At 36.4% G+C, this 27,867-nt stretch overlaps 2 protein-coding genes across 3 annotated transcripts; both read right to left on the reverse strand.

Annotated features, from left to right (window-relative positions):
• Window positions 1–4,713: 4,713 nt before the first annotated feature.
• LOC136813740 (uncharacterized) lies at window positions 4,714–20,790 on the reverse strand. 2 transcript variants are annotated; one of them, XM_067070237.1, is made up of 14 exons: window positions 20,630–20,790; window positions 20,330–20,398; window positions 19,394–19,438; window positions 18,870–18,965; window positions 18,349–18,399; window positions 17,177–17,248; window positions 13,920–14,036; window positions 13,617–13,658; window positions 13,055–13,231; window positions 10,896–11,060; window positions 8,424–8,822; window positions 7,549–7,815; window positions 5,959–6,108; window positions 4,714–5,717 (listed from the first exon to the last, which is right to left on the reverse strand). In XM_067070237.1, exons 1-14 carry the CDS (start codon window positions 20,682–20,684, stop codon window positions 5,641–5,643), a joined length of 1,782 nt encoding a protein of 593 aa, XP_066926338.1. In that variant the 5' UTR covers window positions 20,685–20,790; the 3' UTR covers window positions 4,714–5,640. The 2 variants fall into 2 exon arrangements, with proteins under 2 accessions (XP_066926338.1, XP_066926337.1); XM_067070236.1 differs by having other exon boundaries at window positions 7,537–7,815.
• A 5,122-nt stretch (window positions 20,791–25,912) lies between these two features.
• On the reverse strand, window positions 25,913–27,505 carry LOC136813749 (uncharacterized). The gene is made up of 2 exons (XM_067070245.1): window positions 27,247–27,505; window positions 25,913–26,986 (listed from the first exon to the last, which is right to left on the reverse strand). Exons 1-2 carry the CDS (start codon window positions 27,332–27,334, stop codon window positions 26,364–26,366), a joined length of 711 nt encoding a protein of 236 aa, XP_066926346.1. The 5' UTR covers window positions 27,335–27,505; the 3' UTR covers window positions 25,913–26,363.
• Between the last annotated feature and the right edge of the window lie 362 nt (window positions 27,506–27,867).

The raw sequence follows: 27,867 nt of genomic DNA on the forward strand, positions 1-27,867 counted from the left end.
CAGGGTGCTGTCATGGGATTTTACACAACGGCTTTTTGTGTATACATAAGGCAAAAATTAAAGAAAATTTGTGAAAAAGAAAAACTTACCATAAAAAAATAATGTAAACCGAATTATTGAAAAGCGCTTCACATCCCTCATTCAATGATAATACCATAATCAAAAAAGTGGATTGGTTTGATGTTTGACCTGTTTTCTTGATCAAATAAACCACCAAGAAATTAACACAACTTCCAAATACCAAATATATAAAGAAAATAACGGTGAAAACAATTTTTCCATTTTCAGGTATAGCTGTTTGCATACGGTCGTAAACTTGGAAAGAACAATAAGCGAACTGAATCGGGTCTTGAGTTTTATTCTTCATTGAAGATGAGATATGATCCATCGTTTTCAGCAAGAGGTGTCCAAAAAATTGTTTCCTTTCTGCCTTCTTGTAATCCACTAGCGGTCTCTTATATATAAAGCCTCTACTTTATTTTATCGCCCAAGGTACCTTATGACCTTATTTAGGCATTGGAAACTAAAGAAAAATGAATTCTATTGTTCCCTGTTTTGTAAAGTGAAGAGAAACGGCTTGGAATAGAAAATTTGAAGAACAAAAGAAAACAAAAAGAGGGTAGGAAATTCTGTTGATCTAAAATTGATTTGGTGAGACAAAAGACATTACATAAAAGATTTTTCACCGGGTTAATCTGTGTAGCGTGAATGGCTTTTTCACTTACACTATTAGTAAATAACAAGAGCCTCAAACGTGGTATTTTTTTCTCCAAAAAACATGATAAATATCTTCATAAATATTTCCTCCAATTTAAAAGACCTTTTCACTAGCCAGCATCTCTATCTTTGTTTTTTTGGTTATCTCGATTATCCTTTTGGAAATGATAGTAAACTTTCAAGTCAGGCGAGGTAATCGAGAATGAAAAAAACCTTTTCCGGTTTTTTTAGTTAAGATTTAGATCTGTGATATGTGTCAATTCTAACATCCTATATCTAGTGTGAAAAATTTCAAGTTGACCACATGCGCCGTTTGTATTTTATCCAAGTAAGTATTTTACCTTACAGGCTCACTTTCGCTGGCATAATCGCTTTGTCTGATTTCACTAAAGTTGTATGCATCTTTTTTTCTCTGCGACGGAGACGGTGTTTTGCTGTTTTTCCCGTACAAAGCAAAGTAGACAACGACATGTCGCCTTTGGTGACGACCCGTACGGGCAGCCCCGCAACCGTAGCCGTAGAATATCTCCGATATATAATCTCGCCTATGTTTTTGTATAGAGGATGCGCGACGTATAGAATTAGTGTCCAGTAGTGTCTTTGTGTTTTTGAGTTTTAGAAACCTGATTAGCCTAATTAGTAAGTTTTATATAAGAGATTTTTATTAAATTTCAGTAGATTTAGATTTGAAATTTAAATGGCTAGAGGTTAATACAAGCATTGAATTTTCAAACCTTGAAACCAAAATTGAAACAGATCGGCCCAAATTTAGGGTCTCGTATCGGAATTTTGTACACGACTAGCATTCCTTATATCAAAACATATCAGAGGGGATGCGTGCAGCTATTTTTTTGAGGATTTGCAATATGATAGTTAAAAGCTTTTTCACGCGTTTTTACCTACGATATGAGTGGGTTGAATAGAACCAGAACTTTGCTTACCTACTACCTTCTCATTGCTAAAATGTCTTTTGTTTTGCTGATTGAAGTTTCGTCAAAAAAGTGTAATATGCTTTTCGAACCTGGAATGGATTGCACGAGGCTTAGAGGGATATTTCTCAGTTCGCATTAAAAAAAAATCTTGAAAATAGTGTTTTTTGACCGATTTTCCATCCCAATTTTTCATAGAAAAACAGCCATAACTTTTGATGCATTAATTTAGAAAATTTTTCCGAAAAATCTAAAATAGTTCAACTCTTTGCAGACAGTTTGAGAAAATTTCAAAACAAAAAGGTTAATTACCCATGAAAACTTAGCACTTTTTATAAAAGAAGGTGATGCAACATATTATTAACGTCTTTTTAAAGTTCATAACGTCATTTTTGCAATTAAATTTTTAATTACTCTTGAGCCCTTGAGGGACTTGATTAAAAAGCGATTTATAAGGCAATTCTTTGTTAAAAGTGTTAAAGAACCTAAAACATAACTTTTATGTTCAAATACTAAAATCAATTTTCCTAATATGGTCAGAGCCCTTTAATTATAAATTGGTAGAGCAAAAAAAATTACTTCCTCATTATTCCTCACCACGGAAAAGTCATGTGATGTAAATCAAGCAATTCAACCAAAAATGAAAGGGTTTTTTAGTATAATTTCGAGGGACTGAGAAACAAATTAATTTTGGAATTGTAGCGTGGTGACAGGGGGGCAACTAATTTTTTTGAAGGGGGCGCCGTAAGACAAGGGTCGAAAAAAGGCGCTCCGATTGCTAATTTTGGAGCCCCTTTAGCTTTTTACACCTTAGAATTAGCAGTTTCCAGCCAAAAAGAGAAAAAATACCCAAACATTTTCGTACCCGCTTCGTTCACGTCATTTTTACAAAGCTATTTTACATTTGAAAGGGGCGGCACCAAAATCCCAACAGCTGCTTAAGGGCTCTGACCATAGTCAGAAAATTGATTTTAGTATCTGAACATAAAAGTTATGTTTTAGATCCTTTAACACTTTTAACAAAGAATTGCCTTTATAAATTGCTTCTTAATCAAACTTAATTGCAAAAATGACGTTATGAACTTTAAAAAGACGTTAATAATATGTTGCATCACCTTCTTTTATAAAAAGTGCTAAGTTTTAATGGGTAATTAACCTTTTTGTTTCGAACTTTTTTCAAACTGTCCGCAAAGAATTGAACTATTTTAAATTTTGCGGAAAATTTTTCTAAAAAGATGTGTCAAAAGCTATGACTGTTTTTTTAAGCAAAATCCAGATGAAAAATTTATGAAAAACCACTATTTTGAAGATTTCGAGACAAAGAAGCATTTACAAAGATTTTCCGCAAAGATTTTTATTGTTCGGTAAAAGATACACCATCTAATGCGAAAAATTTTTCAAAATGTTTTTTCTTCGCCGAAACTAAGCTCATCAAAGTTGAAATACTCTTCCTCGCAAAAGCCTTCATTTTCTTCTTCATCAATTTTTTCAATGCAATTTTTGAATTTTCAGATTCAGGAATAGTTTGTTTAACAGAAAATGTAAACATGCCATATTTTTGTTGGTTACATTAGTCAGAAAACACATTTTAAACACGTCAATTATGAAAAATTAACTATGGTCAGAGCCCTTAAAGCCGTTTTTTCTAAAAAAATCTTCCTCCGTCAAACTCAGATGATTTTTAGGTTTTTCACAGAGACAATAACTGATAGTTCACAGAAAGGGTATACAGTAGCCAGATTTTTCTCTTTACACATACTAATTTACTTTTGTCCAAAGCTCACAGTACGAATGGAATAGCTGGCAAAAACTTAGCCGCTTACCCATGTGCTCAAAAACACTTTAGCCACTTTCAATTCTTTATTTGCAGAACAAATATACTATTGTTACAAATTCTGACTTCCTTCGAAATTCAAACACAGCAGATATTGGCAACTTCGAAACCCTTTCCAAGCCTTCCGAAGAAGAAATGAACGGAAATGAATAGCCGTTTTTAACTTAAAGAAACCGTTAAGTATGCTGAGTCAGCTTTATCATCAAATGTCACCGATATTAAACGATCTTAAGGAGAGGAAATAGACTCCCACTCAACGCAATACTTGAGAGTTGTTAATTTCTAAATGGGTTGATGATGCACTGCAAACTTTTGACGATGCTTTTTTCACTGCCTTTTACACGTTTTTTATAAAAACATTCAACATTTTTGAAGCCTTCGAATGTTTTTAACTTTTTGAGGTTCAAGCCTAAAAATGTTCTTAACATGGTCTTATTTTCTCCATTTTCTATGTATTTTTGTCTATTTTCCTAAGAAATTGGCTGTTTTCGAATTCCCGAAGCCTTAAAATATTCTTCTTATTCTTAACATTTTGGCCAACAACAAAGCCTTATATAGTTTGTTCTTATAAAAAAACGTGTATCGACGTGTATTGAGATTTAATTGAAGACTGGAATGATGGTGAAAAGGAATGATGGTGTAGAAAATGGCACTCAGTGGCGTCATGGTTATCATCGAGGAGCAGGTATCACTATCATTCTGGGGGGGTACTTAGGCAAATGGAGGGTACGGTATGTGCCACCCTTAAGGGTACCTTTTTTGGATTTCCAAATTCCCGATAACAGGGTCGGAGAAATAGGAAAATTTCAACTTTTTACCCTCGGAAAGATCGAAATTTGGTCAAAATTGGTCAAATTTGTACCGCTAAGGGTCGTAAAATTCCCTAAATTTCCTCCTTTTTAGTCCCGGTAAGGGTCCAGAGGTCGAAAGTCATGCGGCACCCACCTGTCAGCTCGCAATCCTAGTACCCCCTGGGCTAGCATTATACACACATTTTGAATGATTAAATTCACACCTGGAAAACACAGTATCCAAATCGAGTATTCATCAGGCGGGGGGGGCAACCAATAAAGTGGGGAGGCTGAAGGCTCAAAATGAGATAAAATTTGCTAGGATTTTGAGGAAAATATTTCACTTGCTCAAAAGTAGGGAGCCTGGAGTCTCCTCAGTCTCCCCGCTTTCACCGGGCCTGGTATTCATCCAGACCGAAAATACAGTAATTGAGAAGTTGGCAAAATTTGAATATAAATATTCACGAAAATATGATTAAAAAATTATGTATTAAAATCTATTATATACAAAGTTTAAAGAAGTCACTTGAACCTAAGATGGACCCCTATAAATGTGCACTCGTTTGATCCATCATGTGGGAACCACAATTTTTTTTTCCGTACATGGACGAGAGTACCGTACGAAGGGTTGCTAGTAACGGCTCGAATTTCAGTTAGGTTAAAAAAGGGGCAACTTTACCCCTGTTATAATAACATTACCCCCTTCTTTTTTGTCATTCTATAAGTATTTCCAAATTTTGTAATCTGCTGTGCGAGTGAGGCTCAACGGATAGCGAGCTGGGTTTCTGATCAGCAACTCTTTCATTTGGTGGGTTCGAACCCCGGTCGGGTCCGATATTTCAAGGTTTAAGATAAGTTTAAGATACTCCCGTCCGTCGATGATACTCCCGACCGTCAAGATGAGATACTCCCGGCCGTCGATGATATTCCCGATCGTCAATATGAGATATTCCCGACCGTCGATGATACTCCCGTCCATGTACGGAAAACAAATTTTCACGGGAAACATGTAAGACTAATTTCATTAAGAGTGACTTCTTATGGTAGCATGAAAAGAGAGCAGATTCAAAGTTAATTGCCCCTAAACGAAAATACTTTATAATTCAAATTTATAAGCGTGCACAAATTATGAAGTACCATCTTTGGATATTGATGACGTCATCATTCACCGTCATTCTTTAAAAAAGGGGCCCCTCAATCGTTTTTTCTGCATAATCTTTTAGCTGTCAGTTTTTTTGTGATGATTACCCAAATGGAAAGAAATCATATTCCAATAGGAAATTCATAGTTCATTATTTCCCGCAACCATCCATTTATACCAGCTCGAATCTCATCATTACGAAAGTTGTTTCAAGTGAAAAGACCATGCTCAACCGTTCACTCTTCCAAAGTTCGTTAGAAAATTCTTTAAGCCTTTCCGCAGTTTAAGTATAAATCTTTTGGAAGCTGAAAATGAAAAAAAGTTATTTTTTTAAAGTTTGTCTCAAAAGTATGCAGACACTTTAGTTTTTTAGCAATTTTTCAGCAACTATTTGTGTTATGTTTAAAAGCTAAACACCGTTGGAAAGATTTTTTGAGGAGAATTATCCGGAAGATAGAAGACTTTAGAAAAATGTTTTTTGAAGAAAAAAAACGCAAATGAATTTAAACGCTAGGAAATTTTCTTGCAAGAAGCGTGTATCTATACCTGGAGGTCCTGTAGGAATGTAACCTCTTTTATTGATACTCCTAATGTTAGTCAGGTTCAAAGAGCTTGGTAACTTGTATTCAACGTCTAAATCTTTGACTACTGACTTCATTGGTGCTTCATTTGGATGCCCTGGATGGTCATTTTTATCTGCAAGGAAGTTGTAAGAAGTTGTGAGATATAAAACCTTTGACGTACAAATGATTATACATAGCCCGGGGTCCACGTAAAGCTTTTTTTATAGACTGGATGGCGCGATTAAGTGACACGGTAGTTATGGTAAATATGCTTTTGCTTAGGCATAAGACTGTAAAACAGTCCACCAGATTTTCGTTCTTTTTGGAAGGTAAAAACAGTATTATGTTTTTATTTGAGAATAAGGGATTGCAAATCTGTTATATTGATGTCTGTTTCTCATTTTTGATCGACCGCCGGAGGCGCGCGGTTTCTTTCACAGTGGTACGCTAATCTCGTTTTGCCTCGGCTCATTACTTTGTCTACTATTTATTACTTTCGGTTTTTTTAACTAAGATTACCTAGGTGTTTCTCTTTTTTTTCCCTGTTTTCAATGAATAATCTAAAATGTACTGGAGATGACAAGTAGGCGTTAATAATGTGCGCGCGCTCTTTCGCGAACGTGATGCGTGATGGAAGGCGGTCGTTTCAGTGTGGTTTACATCCACACTGTGACCTAGTTATATGTCTTTCAACTCCAAGTAGTTTTATTGTTATTTGGATTTTTAACATTTTCTCTCAAAATGGCGATCTCTACCGTGAAAAGCACAGGTCGAAATCATATATCGACGCTGTGCCGACCAATCGAGATTCTATTCAGCGTGCAATCAGTGCAAAGAAAAGTAACCATGACGACCATCCAAGATCTTGGATGAAGTTCAAAGTTGATATTTTTATTTCCGTCGTTGAAATACATTTAAAAATTGTCATCAATGCTTTTTAAAAAAAGTCAGTGATAGAGAATCATAACATAAAGTCTGTTTATTATTTCGATTCAATTAAAGTGACATTTCCATAATTAAAAGTTTAGTAATTACTGTTATACATTTGGGGATCATGTAGTAAAAGATTTCTTTCGAAATAAACTCATTTCAACTACACTTGGAGGTTTCTGGGGAATTCGTAAATAGTAAACTGCATACTGATACAGTCTGCTAGACATTAATATGGTAATATTTGCTCTTCATCTTTGAATTTTTCAACAGTGATTAGATTGACACATGCGCGATAAAATTTCTATTATTGGTCTTCAGAGGTTGACATATTCTCAACCTCTGATATTCAGGGTAGGGAACCTCGCCAGAACGCTCCTAGTCGACTTCACTGGAATCAGCGTTATAACAAATTATCAAAAAGCAAAGTTCAGCCAAAAGTAGACTCTAGTCTAGATTATACATGGCTCTTAGTTTTTTTACGCCAAATCTATGTCATTTTGGGATATACCGAGTGAACATTAAAACTGTTATGTACTTAAAATCTCAAGCAAAACTGAAGTCTTTTAATACCCTTCTAAAAAGCTTATATCCATTCAAAAAAATAACTGAAATACTAAAATATTCTTACAAGCTGACTTACAATCATCGTGTGGACCATGCATCTGGTACGGTGCATGTGGATGTTGTTCTTGTACGTTATGGTGAAAATCATGGTTCTGGTATTGAGATGGTTCTCCGTTTGGTGAGTGAGGGAAATCCTGGTCAAACTCACCATCAGGTTCATCTCCATAATTATTTAACATCTCATAATCACCATTATTGTATTGTGGATTTTTCACACTTTTGTCTTGCTTCAAATCGAATGTTCCTTTCCATTTGATCAAGCTGGCCGTCTCTCTTGATTCTCCTGTTAAAGATTACACTTATCAATTCTTAGCACTACTCAGGTCTTCTTTCAAGAAGGTCACTACGCTTAAAGGTTTTGTTTTTAAGTAAGAGTGATATCGTTTGCTTACTCAACAATTTTGATTTACATTGAATTGACACGGATGTGGAGCAAGATTGGTCAGAAAAGGGAAAAGAAAAACATTTTTTGCTTATATCAGCAGAATATAACAAAAGGCAGACACTGTCCTGATATGAAATATGTGTCTGATATGAAACGGGAACACTTATGTAAAAATAAAACATTTAAATGTATGATATTAGTGAATTTTAGACAGCTGCTGTACAAAATGTCAATTAATGCATAATCTAGTCAGTTAGCTAAGGTATGATTTTTGTTAAAGACTGAAAAACCTTGAACAAAGGCTTTCTCATCAAGTACAGAAAAATATTTTCACCATGGTCAGTCATAGCCACAATTAATGGTACAACCCCTGGTAATGGTAACGGCTCTAAAGATAAGACATGCTTTATAGCAGGGGTGTCTCACTAAAATAATAAAAAAAGAATCTTGCTTTATGATTTTAAATTTTCCATTTAAACAATGGAAAATCAAAAAAAGGTATATACCTAGCGTGTGGTTTACATCAGAGGCTTTCAAAGGCATCTTCTTTATGGTAACTTCTGTGCGGTTATCTTTGAAGTGCTTTGTAGTTGTTGCATTCTCTGGAATGCCGCGGATCTCATCCTTTTTAAGCATTCTCGACGTCGATAATTTTCTATAATTTGCATTTGAGAACTTGGCTGGCGCAGGTGCAGCGGCGTCACCACCCCCGGCGTCTGCTGGTGGGGCATCCGCCGGAGGTGCCACAGCATCAGGAGCTGGTGGTGGTGGAGCTGTAGTTGTCGGCGGTGGTGGCGGAGCTATTGTGGGTGGAGGAGTTGCAGGTGTCGTTGGAGGGGCGGTTGGTGGTGCTGAAGGGGCGGCCGTCGGTTCGGGAGGTGCAGCAGGAGTAGGGTGAATATGAACTGAAAAAACAAGATTTAATAATAATATTTACATTTAAGATTTTTTACCTAAATATCTCTATCTACTATCTGAGATTAAATCCCGGGAAGGGCTACTCGATTTCAAAACGACGGTATGTGCCGCGCAAAATCTGCTTTTCAAAATTGTACCCTTACAGTGCAGTTCAATATGGCGGAAAAGGTACCCTTTCAGTGCATCTTCTCATGATTTATCCAACCCTTATAGTGCACTATATTTTTCAGCTGTAAATCTGCATGAAAAAAGAAGCTTGGGAAATTTTCTGTTTCAAAGAAAAACTGAGAAAATTATTCTTGTCAGCTGTAATTATCAGACAATAGAAACTTTTTCAAACAAACGAGAAGTAAAAAACTTTCTTTTTATCAATTATTTTGATGCAGTGCAATCTCACAAAAACACACCTTTACAGTGCATTTTGGGATGCTGAAAAACCCCACCCTTAAGCGCGGCACATGACGTAGGCCAGATCATATGAGTGCCCCCCCCCCGGGGATTAAATAAAAGTGCTTTCATAAAGAAAACTGAAGAAAAGTTACGTCATTACGTCAAATACTTTTTCGCATTAAGACGTCTTTTTTTAAGCTGGCGAATCTCGCATGAAAAATGGAGGAAAAAATCGATGAAAATGACCAAGAATTGCCGCTTGAAAATGAGGTTTGCACCCCAACAAAATGCATTATTAGAGAAGAAACAACACCAAAAGATACACTCTGACCTGCAATCAGTGCCATAATATTTTGGCACTTTTGGCTAATTTACCATTTTTCGAAAATTAAAGTTCGAGCGAGAATGTCAATTTCAGGCCTTCAACTTGATTTCATCGATTATTTCGATCTGGGAGGGATTTATTGGTTTCTAGGCTATATTTCAAGCACTACTGGACCATTTTTGAACTTTTGGATCCTCAGATCCTAAGGTCCTAGCGTTAAAACTCAGAGTTAAAATTCAAAGTTAAAACTCTATCCAACCTATATTAGAGCGCTTACAAATCGATTGTGGTTTCAAAACTTCCCGGTGGATTTCCCTTTTGTGCCAAGTATTTTGCCATCGATTGTGCAGGAAGTGCCATCGAGATGTTCATTATAACTGTTCCCAGCTACCAATCTACCAAATACAGATTTGCTTAACGTTTCAATCTAGAAGTTTCCAATGTCAAAGTTGCGTTAAGATCTCACCAGAGCTGATGGAACGAGTTGAAACATGCAGAAACACCAAAATCGAAGGACTTCAAAAGGAAATTAAAGCATGTGAAAACATCATGAAAGTTCAAAATGAAGAAATCTCCCAACTGAAATGGAAATGACCTCAACGTTATTACAAAAGAAATCAAAGAAAGCCTGGAAACAAAGATGAGCATACTCGAGAAGAAGATAGAAACAAAGATCGAGAATATCATCGAAAAGAAGCAAGAGCTGAAAGAGGTTAGTTATGCTGAAGCTGTACCCAAACAGATGAATCAACAATCAAATAAGGTGGAGAAAATGGCTCGAAGTGAAACAGTCGGCAAACAACGATCCACAGCATGCAATCTAATTTTCCATGGAATCAAAGAAAATTTGGAGGATCCCAAAAATACAACGAAAATCTACGACGAGAAATTTATCAAGTACAGAATCCTTGGATTACAACTGGATATCAAGGACATAAAAATTGTAAACACACAGAGGATTGGAGTATTCACGGAAGAGAGAGAGGAGGAAGGGAGGTATCGACCAATCAAGGTAGTTTTCGAAAATGAAGAAGACAAGAACAAAGTCTTGAGAACCATCACGACATACAAAGGCCCTCCTTTATCCTATCGAGCAACAGAAGACCTCACAATTATTGAACGATTGACAATCAAAGAATTTAGCAAAAGAGCACGCGAGCTCAATGCTCAAATGGAAAGACAAAACTATTCAATTTAAAGTCAGGGGAAGCCCCAGAACAAAATTATACCTAAAGAAAAATGTAACAACAAGCGTTTGTAAAAAGATAGGTTCTTAGAGGCCCACGGCGCGCATTGAATCTCAATCCTTTAATAGATCCTTTAATATATGATAAAACCAACTAACCATGCAAATGACCGGGTGGTAAATAATACGGTCTTGGCCTTGGAGGCGGGGGCGGTGGCGGTCTAGGGTAGTGATGGTGATGATGGTGGATTACGGGTCCTCCATGGTGATGGTGATGATGATAATGATAATGATAGTAAGGATCGTATAAGTATCGACGCAAACCTGAATATAAGAAAGGAGGAAGACAGGCGGACATTAGTTGCAGATCATTTCTTTTGGAAACGCTAACACACACAAAGTGTAAGTTCTTTGTTTGAATTGCGAAACACTTAGATAAAGCTGTCTGAGTTAAGATAAATTAAACATCCTGTGATTTTAAATCAAATGATAATGAAATGTGTTAAAATTTGTAAATGTAAAGAGGGTCTTAGATTGTGATCTGAAGTTTTTCTCGATTCAAAGGTTAGATTAAACCATGGCATTGAAAGAAATCAGTTTTATGTACTTTACAGTAATGGGATAAACTTTCGCAGGGATTAATTTCGCGGATTTCGCGGATTTGAGTGTCATCCGCGAAAATCCACGAAATTCAATCCCAATGGAAATTTGGAAGGGCCTCATCCGCGAAATATTTTTAATCAAAACTCAAAATATGTCAAATAAATACTTTTTGAATGGTTACTTGCATCAAAAAAGCGCAAATAATGTGTATTTCAACTACCAATATGCATGATTTGACAGTTTAGAGATACAAAATCGTGAAAATATTGCCACCCAATAGTGCCACCCGCGAAATTAAGTCCCCGCGAAATTTTTGAACTTCGCGGATAGGCCAAACCGCGAAATCTAATCCCCGCGAAATTTTATCCCATTAAAGTAGTAAGACACATTCCTTACAAGGATCGGTATAGAATAATTGTTTCAATGAAACATGAAAAATTCGATTTGGAGAACCTCTCAATTTATACTGAGACGATTAATTTGTCTGAAACGAGCAATTTAGAAATTGAGAATTACGGAGGAGTGTACTTTCTATTCATGTTTCAATAAATAGGATCTCCTCCACAGATCACATTTTACAAACTACTCGTCTCAGACGATTTTTCCGTCTCATTATAAATGGAACTATTAACCCATATCAGCGCAATGCAAAGTTTATTCCCTCTTGTTGGATGACAAAAACTTATTGATCAATTTTGAATAAAAGAACTTACCTGAAATGGAAGCTCTTTTCTGTGTTTTGTTAGTTGGGTGTTTCTGTTGGAGAAAATAGACGAGAGAAGAAGAAAAGAGCAACTTTCAGGTAATCTCTTTTGTTCGAAAAAGTCAATTAGTTTATGCATCAGGATTCTCACGAACTTATTTTTACAAGATAATACAATTTGATTTTAGACTGATGAATTTTACAAAAAAGCACGATACATATTGAAAACAGAGTTACCAACCCAGCTGGCACACAACGTTGTTTCAACATTGTTTCAACGTTTATCTAACGTTATATGGACGAAAAGATGTTAGAAAAACGTTGAAACAACGTTGTGTGCCAGCTGGGAAGGCTAAGTGAAAAGACTTCTATGTTATATCTAAGGTCAACAAATCTGACTCGTCTTGTTGTGGTTTTCTACCAAGGGGTCAAAAGTTAGTTTGAAAATAGCTTAAAATGACAGAAAATAAAAAATGACAAATTACTGCTAGGGCGATTTTGCAATAGTACGAATTTAGACATAATTTTTCTCAATACGAAATATCTCACTTTTATCTATCTCTCTATTAAGTGTCGCGTGCCAAAGAGTAAATTATTCAAATATCTCAAATTCTAACACGAAGCGGGGACCTTGGGACCTCAAAGAGCGAAGTATGTTGAAATTACCCAAAAACTTTTTTTTTTAAACCTATTTCGAAATTTTGATTCCAAGATTTAAGAGTGAGAGCGAGTGAGTGCTTTTCTCAAATTTCAAAATTTTAGTTTCACAACTTATGGAATGGACGGAAAGAGGAAAATGATAACATTAATTATTTTTGATACATTATTTTTAAAAATAGTGCACTTAAAACGCAAAATAACCCAATTAGCCAAAAATAACGCTTGGTTCTGTAAAGTACACTGTCAATATTGGTCACGTGATGACGTCATAAAAACACACCTTTCACGTAAACAAACAAACAAAATGTAATCAGAGCAAAACAATCAATAATTGAGTTCGTTTATGACGTACGTTTTCGGAAATTGGCTTCCTGAGTCGTCGGCCCTGACGCCATTGTGTTGCGTTTCACGAGGTGTCGATTGTTAAGGGCCGGTGTCAAGATTTCCATACGTTCTGATCGACTTCTTTCTCCACTTAAACCTTCCATCATTTGCCCATTCAAGTCTTCATCTGTGATCACGCTTCCTCCTGATGAAATAGAAAAGAAGAAAATTAAAGTGAGCGACTCACTATATAGCAATTTTCGTTATAAGCCTCCCTCCATCTTGAAAAGCAGCTCTCAAAAAAGAAAGTACCCTACCATTACCATTCCAAAAGTGAAATTATATATACGTTCGAGATACCAATTGATATTAAACATATCCACTCATTGCATTAGCATAGACACAGTTGTAGAATTTCGAAAGTATTTACCCCTAGCAAACTCGAAACTAATCCTCTTGTGGATTAATAAAGGAGGTTTAGGCATCACTTGAAGAATTCACCAGTAATGTGGCGAACACCTTCTTTGTTCAAAATGATGATGGGGTCATTTTTTTGTTCTATATTCAAAAAGCAATGATCATGATCTTACCAAGGATAGAAGAACGTTCTGACCCATTCTCATCGTGAACTCCTGAAAAGAGATGTGGAAGAATATACATAATGGAGGATGAGCTAATGACGGTGTTACAACCAACTTTCTGAATATGGACGGGAATCTGGAATTTAGTGGACCATTTGACCCCAGATGAAAATTGTGTATTTGTACCTCTACAGACGGAAAAGTTGAAACCATTTTATGATGTTATGGAAAATTGACATTGAGAGTGATGTCCGTACTTAATCGGTCGTGTTTTTCAATGAAATGAGCAAAAAAACATTTATGGCGTCAAACCTTTCTTCTCAGCTTTTTGTGCAAGCCCCCATGTTGAAAATGGAACATTTGATCGTATTGATGCATCTCCACTCCGACCTAGTGCGTTCACAACTCCAAAGTGGTCTGAAGGATCGGCTAAAGAACAAAAAATCAACCAAGAATAATACGAGTTGTTTTTGTTTGTAATATTTTACATAATAGTCTCGACACAAAACACAACTTTTATCATAGAACCCTTATCCTGAACAAGTTAAAAATAAGATAAAGCCTTTCGGGGAGTGAATTCAATGAGGGCTTTTTCATCTTTGACTAGAGACGGGGTTAAAGTACGGAGCCGATGCTAGCTATGCTTCTAGCTGTATCGAAATCTGTTTTTAGGGCTGACAGCTTAACACTGTACCTTTAATTGCTGTCTTATTCCGGGTCCTTTGTCATAAAAGGCTTTAAAAAGTCCTGCATACAGTTATGTCCACCTTAAGCGGCACTTTGCCGCAAATCCATAATTTTAGTACTCTAGAGATTTTGCAGGTCATAGAATGATCGGGATATGAAGCAAAAACCTTAAAAGAGGCCCCCCCAACGGACCCTCAATTCACGCTCAGGCCCTTTAAGTGGATTTCTTTTCGGAAAAAAAGTTGATTCTACTAACCATTTTTGAAACATCATTACTCTTTCAAAAAAAAATCATTTTTTAGAAATTTTTTCGACTTCATGACGGAAAAAGATAGAATTTTAATATGGTTACAATGATACCCATCAAGTCGGTGAAATATTTACATAGAATTTCATTAATGTGGAAAAAATCGCTAAAAATACATAAAATGGCGCCTCCGCGGGATACAGCGTTGCGTTTTTCATCTCAACTTTTGTACACGAGTAGTTCAAGCAGGTGGCTATTCAAAACTACCTCAATAGTGAAAGATATATTTGTAGTCTTTTCTCTATGCACGAAAGAATTACCAAAACTTCAGTATTTTCACTTGAATTCAAAGTTCAAGCCGTATTTTAACTATATTGCACAATGAAACCTTCCACTACAGAGGTACTTTCAATATGCCGGCTCTCCTCCCTACTGCCTTGGAAAAAGAAAATCACGAATTTTCAATTTTGTATCGCGCGGAATGTAGGAAAAATATATTTTCTCCAAGAAAATACTCAAGAAATGGATGGTACAGGCCAATGGGTAAAACTGTTTGTTAAAAATGGTTGATTGACAAGTAGATTCTTACGCAATAAGCCAGTAATCAAATTTAAAAGGAAGACGCAATTCTTTCGTTCTTTTGAGCATAAACCAATTAACTCTCTCTCTTATTTATTTCTTAAAAAAATGTTTACAAGAATAAGATTTCGTTTATTAAATAATCTTTTAAAAGTGTTGATTGATGCGTGAGGCCTTTTCATTGAACATATAACTCTGTCGGTGTTTTTTTAGACTGTACCAGAGAGATCTTAAAAAAGAGGGAAAAGAAAATTTTCGTTTCAGAACCACTTAAATGGCCTGAGCGCAATCACGCAATTTTTTTTCGAAATTCACGCATTCACGCAAACTTTCCTCGAGTTTCACGCAATAACCCGATTGTTCAGAAATCGGAAAAATTTTTGGGAAAAATCGGGGAAACATTGGAAAATCGGGAAAACTGTACATAATCGGTGGAAAAAAGGGAAAATTCACGTATTCACGCACAAAAAAGCCCAGATTGACGCATTCACGCATTTTTTTTTCAATTTTCACGCATTCACGCAACCGAAAATGCCTATTCACGCAATCACGCAAACCGCTGGGGGGCCCCTTAAAATTGCTTTATCAATGAAATATCATTTTACAAAAATTTTCAAAAGCCAAAATATTGGGTCGATATGAAGTCGTTTAATTTAGAACCTCTCACTGAAAATAAATTCAGTGACTTCTGCTGCCAATACTATTTATGGCAAACTCTTAGTGTTCACGTTATTTATAATTTTTTAACAATAAAGATGTTTCAAATTTCAAATTTTTGAAATTTACTCTAGCAAAAGATTTTTTCTAGCTTTTTTTGCCTTTTAGCCACATTTGGCTGTCTGCATAGCTCACAGGACATTTTCATGAATGGTTTGGAAAGAAAATTGCACTGTATATGATTGAGTTTAAATGTAGAATCTCAGAAACCAGGATAGAAATTTCTCTCTAAAGTAATCAGGGGAGTGTCTGACAGACTAGCAGGGAGAATTATGCAATAAAAATAGAGACTGCCAACATAAACCATGAATCAATAAGCTTGAAATGTACTTGTAGAAAGACTCAAGGGGAAGTTGCGCAGACGTCAAGTTTTTTCTGGACATGTTTGACAGGTCAAGACCACCATGTCGTGAAAAAAAGAAGAAAAATTGATGATTAACAGTGCTGGTCTGAAGTGAAGGTCTGGTTGACCTAATTTAGTCTATTCATAGTGGACTTTCGTTAGTTGGAACTTTTATCATTTGAATCGTTTTCCAATTTGGACAGTTAAAACCAAGGGGAAACCCTCGTGAAATCATTTTTACAATTCAAATCTCTCTGTAATTAGAACAAATTAGACTTCTCAGGCAAATTAAGGCACGTCCAAATTTACCTAAATTTTTTATCACCGTTTCCACTTGTCATAGCATATCACTTCATACATCGAAAGAAGCGTATTGGAGTGTAGATCACTGGAATTGCTGTTAATTAATTTTTTCACCCAAAAAAAGATATTAGGCAAAAACCAAAAAATGCTGACGTCAGCAAAACTTGTTTTTTGAAGAACTTCAGTTTGGCTTATGGTATAAATATGAAATTTGGACAAAAGTTGCATTTCAATAATAGGAACATTTTTGCATATTTTCTTTTGCAAATTTTGCTGACGTCAGCAGAAATCAGCAAAATACGAAATTTGCAATAAAGTGCTGACGTCAGCAAAATTTCAAAAAAATTTTTTTTCAAAATGATCCTTTTAATGGTGTGCAACTTTGAAGTGATATGCTATGACAAGTGGAAACGGTGATAAAAATTTAAGCTAAGTTTGAAAAATCTGGACAGGCCTTAATTTGCCTGAGTTCCTGGTGCAGTTCGATTTAGCAAAAGTTGACTGTAAATCTTTTGGTTAAGGTTTTGAGAAAACTCAATCTTTTTGGATTGTTCAATTCTCCTGATCTTTCTCGCAAATCATTCAATTTCTTGCGAAATTAGGAAATCCCTGATGAAACTCGAAAGGAAGGTTCCTTATTGAAGTTTAGCTGCTGCAAAGGGGCGGAGGGCGTAAATTGAATAAGCAACTTACAAGAAAGTTGATCAGCAAAGGAGCCGCGTGGAACTTGACTCTTCTTTGTGCTTCCTTTATCTCCATTTATAACTATGACGATAAAGTTTTAAAATAACATTAATTCAACTTCAAGCGGTTCAGGGGATATTATCTCCAAGATACCGTCAATTGCACGTTACTAGATACTTTTTACATCCCTGTGCCACAGACCCACTGGTAAAAAATTTGGCTAAATTTATGTCCCGGTTGGAAAAACACCCAAGAATTTCAGCCATACTGGGAAATTGACTTTGATTTTATCCCCATTCAAAATTCCATCTAAAAAATTGCACTCCAAAATCATTCCCACTGGATTTTCCGACAAAAAATTTTTCCCCACTGTGAGAAAAAGTTTCACCGGGGCTGTGAGACAGGGGTGTCTTTTTAGATCATTAGTCAATTTATTCCTCTCTTTGACGAAGTGGATGGCAGCTAGACCGAACCACCGTTGGTCAATATTCTCTCTGTATTAAATTGATTGGACGATCAGGATTTCAATCAGAATTTTGCAGGTCAAAACAGCCGTTGTAAAATAACCAAGATACATAAATCGTCTTCTAAAGGCTAATGCACACAATTACATCTATTATCCACGTCCGACACAATATCTTTTTCAAACAAGTGTTTTGAATGTGGTCAAACTTGAATCTTTTATGGTCCACCCTCTTCCGTTTTAAGAAATATTTGGTAAACAAGCCCACATATTACGTGTTTGAGGCGTATACAAGATAGAATGGAAACTGTCATTATTATGCGAAATTTCCCATGCTAAAACCGTAAATATAGATTCTTAAGACTTAGATAAGATGGTCTTCTTTGGTAGTAAAGAGAAGCTGTTTTCATGCAGAGTTTTCCGCCAAAAAGTGATTCATAGCCGCCCAACACCATGTGATTTCACCTTTTTGAAACATGACAATCACATTTGCTGTCCTCAGACCTCAGCCGCTGACCTCAAATGAAACCCCAGGTTTATATAGAGCTCATTGCCTATACACACTACAATGACTATACACTTCAAAAACGAAAACAGAGATTCAACCCGATGTCATGAAATGTTATAGATTCAAAAAGTTTTCGGGGTTCCACTTACATCTGTGACCAAAACACAGAGAAATCTATATTTATGAATAAAAAAAATAAACTAAAATTACCTCCTGAATAACCGAATGGAAGCATAGCACCGATTGGAATTGAAAAATGTTCTGAAAGAAAAGCAATGAGACGTAACCGAAGGCTAGAGAGAGATCTTCTACTATTCCAAGGCAAAATTTTTATTGTCGCCACATCTCAGATTACCCAATACAGTACTCTAGTTTTTTCGCATTTAAACATTTTTTGAATTATGGCGGTTAATGTTACCTCCAATCTACCACCTGTTATGAAACCCACAAAGGCTGCACAACATTGGAGGTGAATGGCTTAAAATGCTACATTGTAGATTTGAATCTAGCCTTTAGTCTTGAAGGTTTCAGATTATCGTACGAGTTCTTCAGCTGATAGCCTTAATTTCCCCACACATTATAAATGATAGACAATCGTAAGGATAAGAAACTGTTAAACTTTGTTAACAGGGATTTCTCAATTGACTTAAATTCATCACTCGTTAAAAAATGGCCCGAAATGCTATTAAAAATCAGGTGAAACAAACCACCCTGCATTCCTGATAACGTACTTCTAAAAATATTGCTTTTTTTTGAGTTTGTCGAAGGCTCATCTAAATCGTCATCAATATCGTTCCGCTGCGTCGAATCGTCTTGTTCATCAATATCTAGAATGAGATGACATCAAAAATGTAACATCAGGCCACAGTGGTAGATGTAGGTACACAACATATTAAGGGTTTCTAGTTAACATACCTTTTCGACCTGTAGCTGCCTATTGCCACGCGGGCATTTTTTTGTTCGTTTTACCACCCTAAAACCGTCCCAGTCTTTTTTCGCGCCTTAAGTCAATGTAGAAAAAATGATAAAAAAAGGATTGAATCGAGTTTAGGGTGGTAAATTAAATAATAAAGTGGTACGCACCTGACCACGCGACTATGGTCGAAAAGATGTATTCAAATGAGAAAATTACAGTCGCGCCTCCAATATTAAACCAGCCAAGATATTCTTCACAAATAAAGGCCGAAGTGAAATTTTAGAACATAGGATTAAATCCTCATGGCATTGAGATTATGGACCGGATAAATAGACTAACCTCTTCTGTGTTTCTTGGTGATGTACTGTTCAGGTCTTGGTACAACTGAAACACAACAAAAAGATAAATTATTGTATTATTAATCATGTAATCAGGTGACAAGCACCTTGATGATCGAAATTGCCATCTTTATGTGACGCCTCCCATCCTAGAGTTCGTCCGATTGTATGATCGCGGATGTTTTCTAGTGTGAGGGCGTGACTTCAACTTCATTTAGCGTGACGGTGTGAATATGGTTACGATGTGATACGTGATAAAAGAAAGATTTGAGCCGTGATTCACAATATGTGACGTTTCGCTTTTCTTACGTGATGAAAAATTTTTGGTGAGTTTCCTTATCGTGATTAGAGTAAAAATTCGAGGGTGCCCCTGGTTTGGGGTAGCATGAACCGTTTAAGCCGTTTAACCGTTTAAAAAAATCCCGGGAAATGTTTGAGGTGGCCTACAAAAGTATTGTTTTTATTATAGTTATGGGCCCTGACTTAATATCGGAAATATTTTTCGCTAAAATCAACAAATTCTCTCTCTCCAACCTTTGTTGGTGGTATTCGGCCGCTAGCCAAAGAAATCTAAGGATGTTGACAAGTATCAAGAGAGTAAATCCAGTCTTGTCTTGGCTTGACTTCAAGATATTTTCTCAGGGTGTAACATAACTCTAGAGAGAGAACTCACATGAAGTTCAAATAAAATACTTCCTGCCAGACTTTCGGAAAGTGTTCGGCTGGTGTCAGAACTATAATAAACGTGAATAACAAAAGGGCAAATAGCTTCACTAGAATTCTGTGTGCTCTTTTAAGTCCTTCAAGTGCTGTCCCAGATTGAAGGGTTTCACAGGTTGAGAAATTTCATATGTTAGTGCGAAAATTTGGGGGAAAATGCAGATTTCGTCTCAAAAAAAGAATTTTTTGATAAAGATGATTAAATGTTGACTCGTACCATTTCTGTTGCGATAATTTCCTTGCTTCCAAATGCTTTTTCCTTTCCCATCTCGACTCAGTTCAAGCACTGTAAAGGTAGAAACAAATCACATCAGTTTTATTTTGAGGATTATGTATTATGCATTAAAACTGAGGGCATCTTAACACCGGTGAGATTTTTGTCTCTGGGAAAAATTGCAAGAGATTGGAAATTTTGAAACAAATGATTAGCACCATGGGAACCAAAACATGGAATTCAGACTAGTGAATTAAAAGTTAAAAGACCGAATATCTTTTTATCAAAGAATATACCGCTTACCACAGAGAGAACATGTGTACAAAGAAACAAAAACCAGAAATTTCAATGCCTGCATTTTCTTTCCAGTAATTAAAAAATATAAACCCTATAATTTTAAATTTCTCAGTGTTATGAAATTCTATTAATCCACCATTTTGAAAACAACAAAAATTATTTTGACGTTCTTCTTCCTTTATTCTGAATATGAGCAGATCTTCTTCTTCATTTGAGAACTTCATGCTTGAATGCATTTTGTTGCTATAGTAACATTAACACCATTAAGTCCAGTGTGCAGACTTGCATATTTTTTATTTTGAAATCTTTTGTAAAAATATGGGTTACATCTTCAATAATAAACCGAAAAAAGAGTTTTAAAGCTTTAATTCCCCAAACCTTCTGGGGGACAGAACTTAGCCAACGCCCACCCCGCCCTTCGTAAATTGGACCAAAGGCGTTCAAAGGAAAGGGGAGGAGACTTTAAGCTACCCAACGAGCTATGAACGAGCTTCTAATTACTTCTAGATCCGGAGATATACGCCTTTAAAGTTTGAACTAGCGATTTTCTTAAAAAAAGACTGTAGCAAAGTCAGAGGTTGTCCACCGTGTTACTACCAGCTTTTACATCGACTGTGGTTAAGGTCACTGGAAAATCAAATAACATAAAGAACTTGTCCGTGAAAAGGGGGGGGGTTTCAGGGGGTACCCGAATCCGCAATTCCGCCAATTTTTTCTCCAATTTCCGTCAAACCGTCTTAAATTGAACCAAAATTCCCTCACCGAAAATTCCTTTGAAATTCAATATTTTTGTCGAAAATTCTGCAAATTTTGAATATCTTTTACCAATTCCGAAATTCCGCAAATTTTTTTGCTAAATTCCGTTTTTCCGCACTAAAATTGTCTAATTTTCCGTCTCCGTCAGAGAACCCAATTTCCGTAATTCCGTCTAAATTTTCACCAAATTCCGTCACTCCGTCCGAAAAAAGGGCCGATTCCGCTCCTCCGCCAACCATGAAACCCCCCCTTTTTTTATTCTCCTTTATCTCTTTTCAATGTTTGTAGAAGTTACAGTACCAAGCTTTTTCTCATAAATTCAGACCAAAAAAGTCATTTGCAGTTTCTATGTTTTATCGTTTTTCTCTCGGTCAAAACAAATGTACTGTAGTGTGGTCAAATTCCAATCCTACGCCTGGAGGACAGTGCCTTGAAAGAAGAAAAATACAAACTCCAAAATGCAGGAATCTCTAGTGTGGTGTAGGCGTTCTTTCAAGGGGGATGAAAGAAAATTAGAATATTAAGGAAAAAATCGTCTACACTACAACGAACTCTTCTGTTCAATATCTCTCTGTAATGTGAACTGGAATGTGGTCTACTCAGGTCTGGAACATACCCTGATATCTAATGGGAAGTTTAAAAAATTTTTCGCTATAATATACGTGAGTATAGACTATGGGGTATGGTATAATTATTCTTAACCTTGAAAAAGCCCCACATATTCAGAATTCTCAATTCCGAGAAGGATTCATGATACCTTGATCGATTGAATGATTTGACTGGAAAGTGACAAAATGTGCTGTGCGGACTTGACTGGCGGAAAGGTACCCAGTTACCGTGAAAAGCACAGCTCAAAATCATATATTTACGCTGTGCCGACGAATCGAGATTCTATTCATCGCGCAATCAGCGAAGACAAAAGTAACCATGACGACCATCCAAGATCTTGGATGAGCGTCATAGTCGATATTTTTATTCCCGTCGTTGAAAACACAACTTACAAAAAGTCATCAATGCTTTGTAAAAAGAGTCAGTGATAGAGAATCATAACATAAAGTCTGTCTATTATTTCGATTCAATTAAAGTGACATTTCCATAATTAAAAGTTTAATTACTGTTATACATTTAAAGGGGATCATGTAAAAGATTTATTTCGAAATAAACTCATTTCAACTACACTTGGAGGTTTCTGGGGAATTCGTAAATAGTAAACTGCATACTGATACAGTCTGCTAGACATTAATATGGTAATATTTGCTCTTCATCTTTGATTTTTTCTACAGTGATTAGATTGACACATGCGCGATAAAATTTCTATTATTTGTCTTCAGAGGTTACTATTTTCTTTTAAAACTTAACCTCTGATACTCAGGGTAGTACCCAGTGGTAAAACTTCTAATAAATTTGCGCTGGAAGAAAAAATAAAGTAAAACAGGGCCAAATTCGGAGGTTCTTTGAACACTCGTTGACCAAAAAAAGACGGTCAAATCTCAAAAAAGTGGATTTTTGCATTTTTTTTTATTTTTTTGGCTTAAAATCTCGCTGGAAAGACCCACTTTTGATTTTATTTTTCCTTGACCATGAAGCACAATCCAATTCCTACGAGTTAGACAAAAAATGACGATTTCTAACTCAAGCTGGGTATTACAGGAAGGCTTCGCCCTCCTATATAGCCCATGTACAATATACTCGACATTGGACTTAAAGGGTTAAACCACTCAATGTAAACCCCATATATGGATGTTTCGGGATACACTGTACATTAGTAAGCTCAGCTTGGTGACGACAAGATAAAATACCTATGTTGCGCAATGTTCAAAAGCCATGCGAATAAAAAAGCTGAAACAGGAGGAAGGATGACTGGTTTCCTAGCTAAATCATAATCTATCAGTTAACAAAGATCACGAGACTATATCATAGGTTTGATATTGATTTAATGCCCACAAAGGAAAGCGAATCTATTTCGCCGAGTTTCCTTCTGTCCTTTGGAGCTCATATAAAGTCTAAATATCTATTTAGAGACACTACCTTTTCCAAACAAAATTTTTAAAAGAGGTGTGTCAAGTTAACTTGAAATCACAATAAAATGTCGGAGCACGGCTGTTTTTTGGCACTTTAAGCCTCAAATTATTTATCATATTCTATTTTAATTTTAGGGCAAAATTGAGGTATTTTACGCTTCACATCGTGTTTTTTTTTATTTGACCCTTAAATTGCTTGAAATTCAAAAATTCTAGGCTAAGCTTGCTTGCTTAGATGCTCAGGCCTGAACAGGTCCCTTGCTCCTCATGACCAAGTCTTTCCAAGCATGACGGTCCATGGCAACTTCTTCTAGTTGAGCCAGTGCAGAACCAGTATCAACATACATTTGGTCTTTCTATCTCTTTGGAGGTCTTCCACGCGGTCTGGGGTTTGTGAAGTCGTCTTTGAAGGCAATTTTGACGGGATTATCCAGGTCTCTGCGGATAACATGGCCAAACCAGGAGAGACGTCTCTTCCTAACGATGTCAACGATGGTGGTGGTGACTCCAAGCCGGTTTCTGATTTCAACATTACGAACACGGTCCATTAATGTAAGGCCGAGAAGTGATCTGAAACATCTTATTTCGAAAACTAGCAGTAACTGTGTATCTGATTTTTTCAGTGTCCAGGTTTCCGAGGCATAAATTGTTATGGGGACGATGAGCGCGTTGTAGAGTCGTAATTTCAGCTTCAGGCTTATGTCTTTGTTACGCCATATTTGATCTCTTTAGCGTCCAAAGCTGGAAGATGCTAAGCCCAGTCTTCGTTTGATGTCGTTTGTAGTGCCTGGAACGTTACTTCCCAGGAAAACAAAGTCACTGACATTCTCAACGTTCTCATTGTTAAAATCGTCGCTTTCAGTGTGCACTAATCTTTGTTTTTCTTGCTATATTTCAACGAATGCTTCAATCCCATCATATCATGTACCACTGAAAAGATAATTTGGAACACTATAATTTCAGAGAAAAATAATTCAAAAAAATTCAGAAGATGAAGATGAAAAACAAAGAAGAGCGTTTCATTCTATGGTGCTATAAACGTTTTATGTTTTGTACAGAGGGACGCCTGAAGCCTGCTGATTTCAGCTATATAGTTATTTTTTCCGAAAAGTTATTGCATCGAAAATTATAGCTCGTTGGAGTCGAAAAGCCTCGTTTTTTGCTGTTTTTTCACCCCAACGAGTCACTTTATGAAGCCTTTAATCTTCTATGCAAAGTTTCATCAGTTAATTTTTGATTGACCTGAGTATTTCCAATTTTTTAGCTCTGAAGGTCTGGTTTGTCAAATTCGTTAAACAGTAAGACAGTTGCAATGTCAATGTGCACTTTAAGTAAAATTACTTGATAAATTACAAAATATATGGGCGAAAAATTGTAGTAAAATTTTCCCGCCCGCCTTACTCAGACCATATATACGGCTGTCTTAGATAATTTACCAGTCCCAGGATTAGGAAGGGTTTATCATAAGTTGAAATTGCTTGGACTTCGTACTTTCAGGTAAAAATCAGGCAGCCGAGAAAGGATAATCTTGTTTTTATATATTTTAGCCCAATGTTTGTCATTCAATGTTGATCCCAACACAGTAATGTTAAGGTTTTCTGTAAATTTGTTTTGCTTTCAGAGATCTGTTTTCTGTTTCATCTACTTGAGAAAATCCATGATGCAATCCGTAAATTCTCTTATAGGATTAAAAGGAATCTTATATGCAAGCTGTATATTTGTTTTGGTGTTATGTTTACATGAGATAATAGTTTTCACAGACTGGCTACTAAAATATTTGTAAAACCAAACCCTGGTAAAATCAAAACTCAGCAAGCTGTTTTTAGTTTGCCCAAAAGCAGGGCGTGGGTTCTAGGTGCTTCCTTGGTATTAGAAATCTTTTGTTTATTACTCATCCTGAAATAAATTAGAACTATAAGCGTTTTACGGATCTACGGCCAGTTTAAAGACAATAGCTAACCCCTGCATCAGTAGGTCAAACTGCTCTGGTCACACTGAAATATCAAGCAGTCAAGGGCGCTTGATTTTAGCACTTTTCTCGAGAGGTTTTCCAGCGAAACATTGCACAAATAGAGTGTACCGACCGTAGTACAGTGGTAGAGCATCCGGCTACGGTTCGCAAGGTTGTGGGTTCAACCCCCAGCCGGGTCATACTAAAGATTCCCAAAATGGTACTTGATGCCTCTCTGCTTGATGCTCAGCAACTAAGAGAAGGATCAAGGGTAAGTGGAGAAATCCTGGGAGAAAGAGTGGTGCCCTCCCCTACCTTCGGGTAAATAGCTATCGAAAGAGGAGCCTTCGGGTCGCCTCCGACTGCGGTCGCAGACTTACTTAGAGTGTACTCACATCCAGAGCATCTTTAATCATTTTCAAAACGGAGGACCTTTTTCTAACTGAGAGGAGGAAAAAACAAAACAAAAAAGGATATCTTGTGAGAAAAAGGCATTATTAGTTTCGACTTTTAGGATTGTGAAACATGGTAGTACTGAGACTACTGAGTGACAACGTCGAGTGTTTTAATTTACGAAATATATTGAACCAGCAATATTTAATAGAAAAATAAATTTTGTACAAAAACTTTTTTAATTTTAACATAAAACTATTTACATGTATTAAAACAACTGAAATTAAATAACATTAGAAATTTTTTAAACAAAAAAATATTTTAAATTTTAACTTTTTGAGAGGGATAAAACACCCTCATTTTTTTCAAGCGAGTTTCCATTCCACTTTATCGAGTCCCAGCTCGTAGTGGTTTATAATAGAGTTTGAGTTTGGATTGGTGTAAAAGTTTATTTCATCCAATAATTGGGTTGCTTTTGATCGGGAGAATTCAACATTGACTGTTCTCTGAATATCCCCGTAACTTCATTACATCTTTAGGCTCCTTCTGAGTCTCTGATTGGTTTATCCTGCTAAGGAACCATGAATGACTACCTCATCATTTTTTAAAGTTAGATCGTTTAGATGTTGCAGAAATCCATTCGAGGTTTGACAATCTTGTGCGTGCGTCGTTTGTGCGAGCAAAACATGATGACGATCAAGAGAAGCAAGACGATCACGCAACCAAAAGCGAACGCAACGAACCAAAACTCACGTTCTCTGTATTCCAACAAAGTAGAAATTAAGTCTTTTTCAGTAATTCTGGTTACTTTGATTTCAGATTCTGAGGGTTTGGCTGTAGGTTGTCGAGGTTGAGTTTTTCCGTTTCTGAATACTGCTGGAGGACGGGGTGCCAAGGTTGGTGTGGTTTGGGCGTTTAACCATGCTTGGCAGACTTGATGACATAATTTTGGTTTCATAGAGTATTGTAAGCACTCCTTGCACAATCTTTCGTAGCTCTTTGATAAGGTTGTTGTTATTGTTGGTTTTGTAATGACTTTTTGGTTAGGTCTGGTGATTTTAATACCCCATGTGAACGTGGGGGTAAAAGTTGGTTTTCCAAGGTCCTTTAAAGTGAAATTGACTCTTGTACAATTAGCGCAACGCATGATGCCAATCGGTATCGATAAGTCTCTGCAGGCATGAGCACATTTGTTTTTCGGTGTGACGGTTGATGTTGCTGTGGTGAAAGTTGGCCGTGGACCTGAAAATAAGGAAAATATTTAAAGATAAGAACTCAATGCAATTTTCAAATGTGTTAAATACAGCAATTGATGTTTTGATTCATGCTTTTAAGTTTTATTGCTGTGTTCATTCAGCATCATTTACGGCCAAAATACAAGCAGGAAATTCGTTAGGCAGTAGGGTTATAGGGGCTGATGTGTGAAAATATCACTAGCAGCGTAAAGAGGGTAGAATTAAAAATAAATAGAAATGTATGAGGTGAAGGAAAATTGAACTTACCGGTAAAGAGATCTTGTCCACTGTGAACCATGGCAATAAATACGAAAAGCAGAGTTGCCTGCAATAGAAATTTCGTTGACGATGCCATATTTTTGTTTCTGTGATGAGAATTTTTCGAGGTATGTGTTGCTCGTTGGTGTGTTTACTATTAAGTGAATGAAAAATGTTTCTCTTGCCTTCTTTTATAGTGTTTGATTACAAAAGTAGTTTTTTTCTGAAGTGCACCACTTGACTAAAAGCTTTTTTTAAATCTGTCCTCTGTCACTTGAATTCGAGCGTATTTATATCATACCGTGTGACGTCACTAACAAAAGAAATGACAGTCTCTTTCTTTCTCTCTCGTGTTGTATTTTCTTAATGGGCTTCTATAAGTAAACATTGAAGGTACGTCCAATATTTAGACAACTCTTTTCCGAAATATCAAGGATCTATCCTAATTGACATTCTCTCTCTTGCTTGTCGGATATTGGAAATGTTCCCAAGCAATGTATGTATCATTTGAGAGGCTGAAAAATGTCGATGAATAAGCGACTAAGAAGCAGTCTGAAGGAGGAAAATTTTTGAATGTTTGGCTTTAAACACTAGGGGGCACTCATGTCGTCCCACCCACAGCATGGGTCG

Source organism: Clytia hemisphaerica, unplaced genomic scaffold, assembly GCF_902728285.1.
Source record: "Clytia hemisphaerica strain Z4C2 unplaced genomic scaffold, Clytia hemisphaerica genome assembly, whole genome shotgun sequence".
Classification (NCBI taxonomy): Eukaryota; Metazoa; Cnidaria; class Hydrozoa; order Leptothecata; family Clytiidae; genus Clytia; species Clytia hemisphaerica.

Bases quoted from the DNA above. Each gene is read 5' to 3' on its own strand.
- LOC136813740 (XM_067070236.1), bottom strand. From the start codon at position 20,684: ATGCAGGCATTGAAATTTCTGGTTTTTGTTTCTTTGTACACATGTTCT. The intron at 7,816-8,423 runs GTATATACCTTT...AATCTTTAACAG, and splicing joins TGATGTAAACCACACGCTAG to GAGAATCAAGAGAGACGGCC. The intron at 5,718-5,958 runs GTATAGATACAC...TTTCATTTTCAG, and splicing joins CATTCCTACAGGACCTCCAG to CTTCCAAAAGATTTATACTT.
- LOC136813749 (XM_067070245.1), bottom strand. From the start codon at position 27,334: ATGGCATCGTCAACGAAATTTCTATTGCAGGCAACTCTGCTTTTCGTA. The intron at 26,987-27,246 runs GTAAGTTCAATT...CCTTATTTTCAG, and splicing joins TGGACAAGATCTCTTTACCG to GTCCACGGCCAACTTTCACC.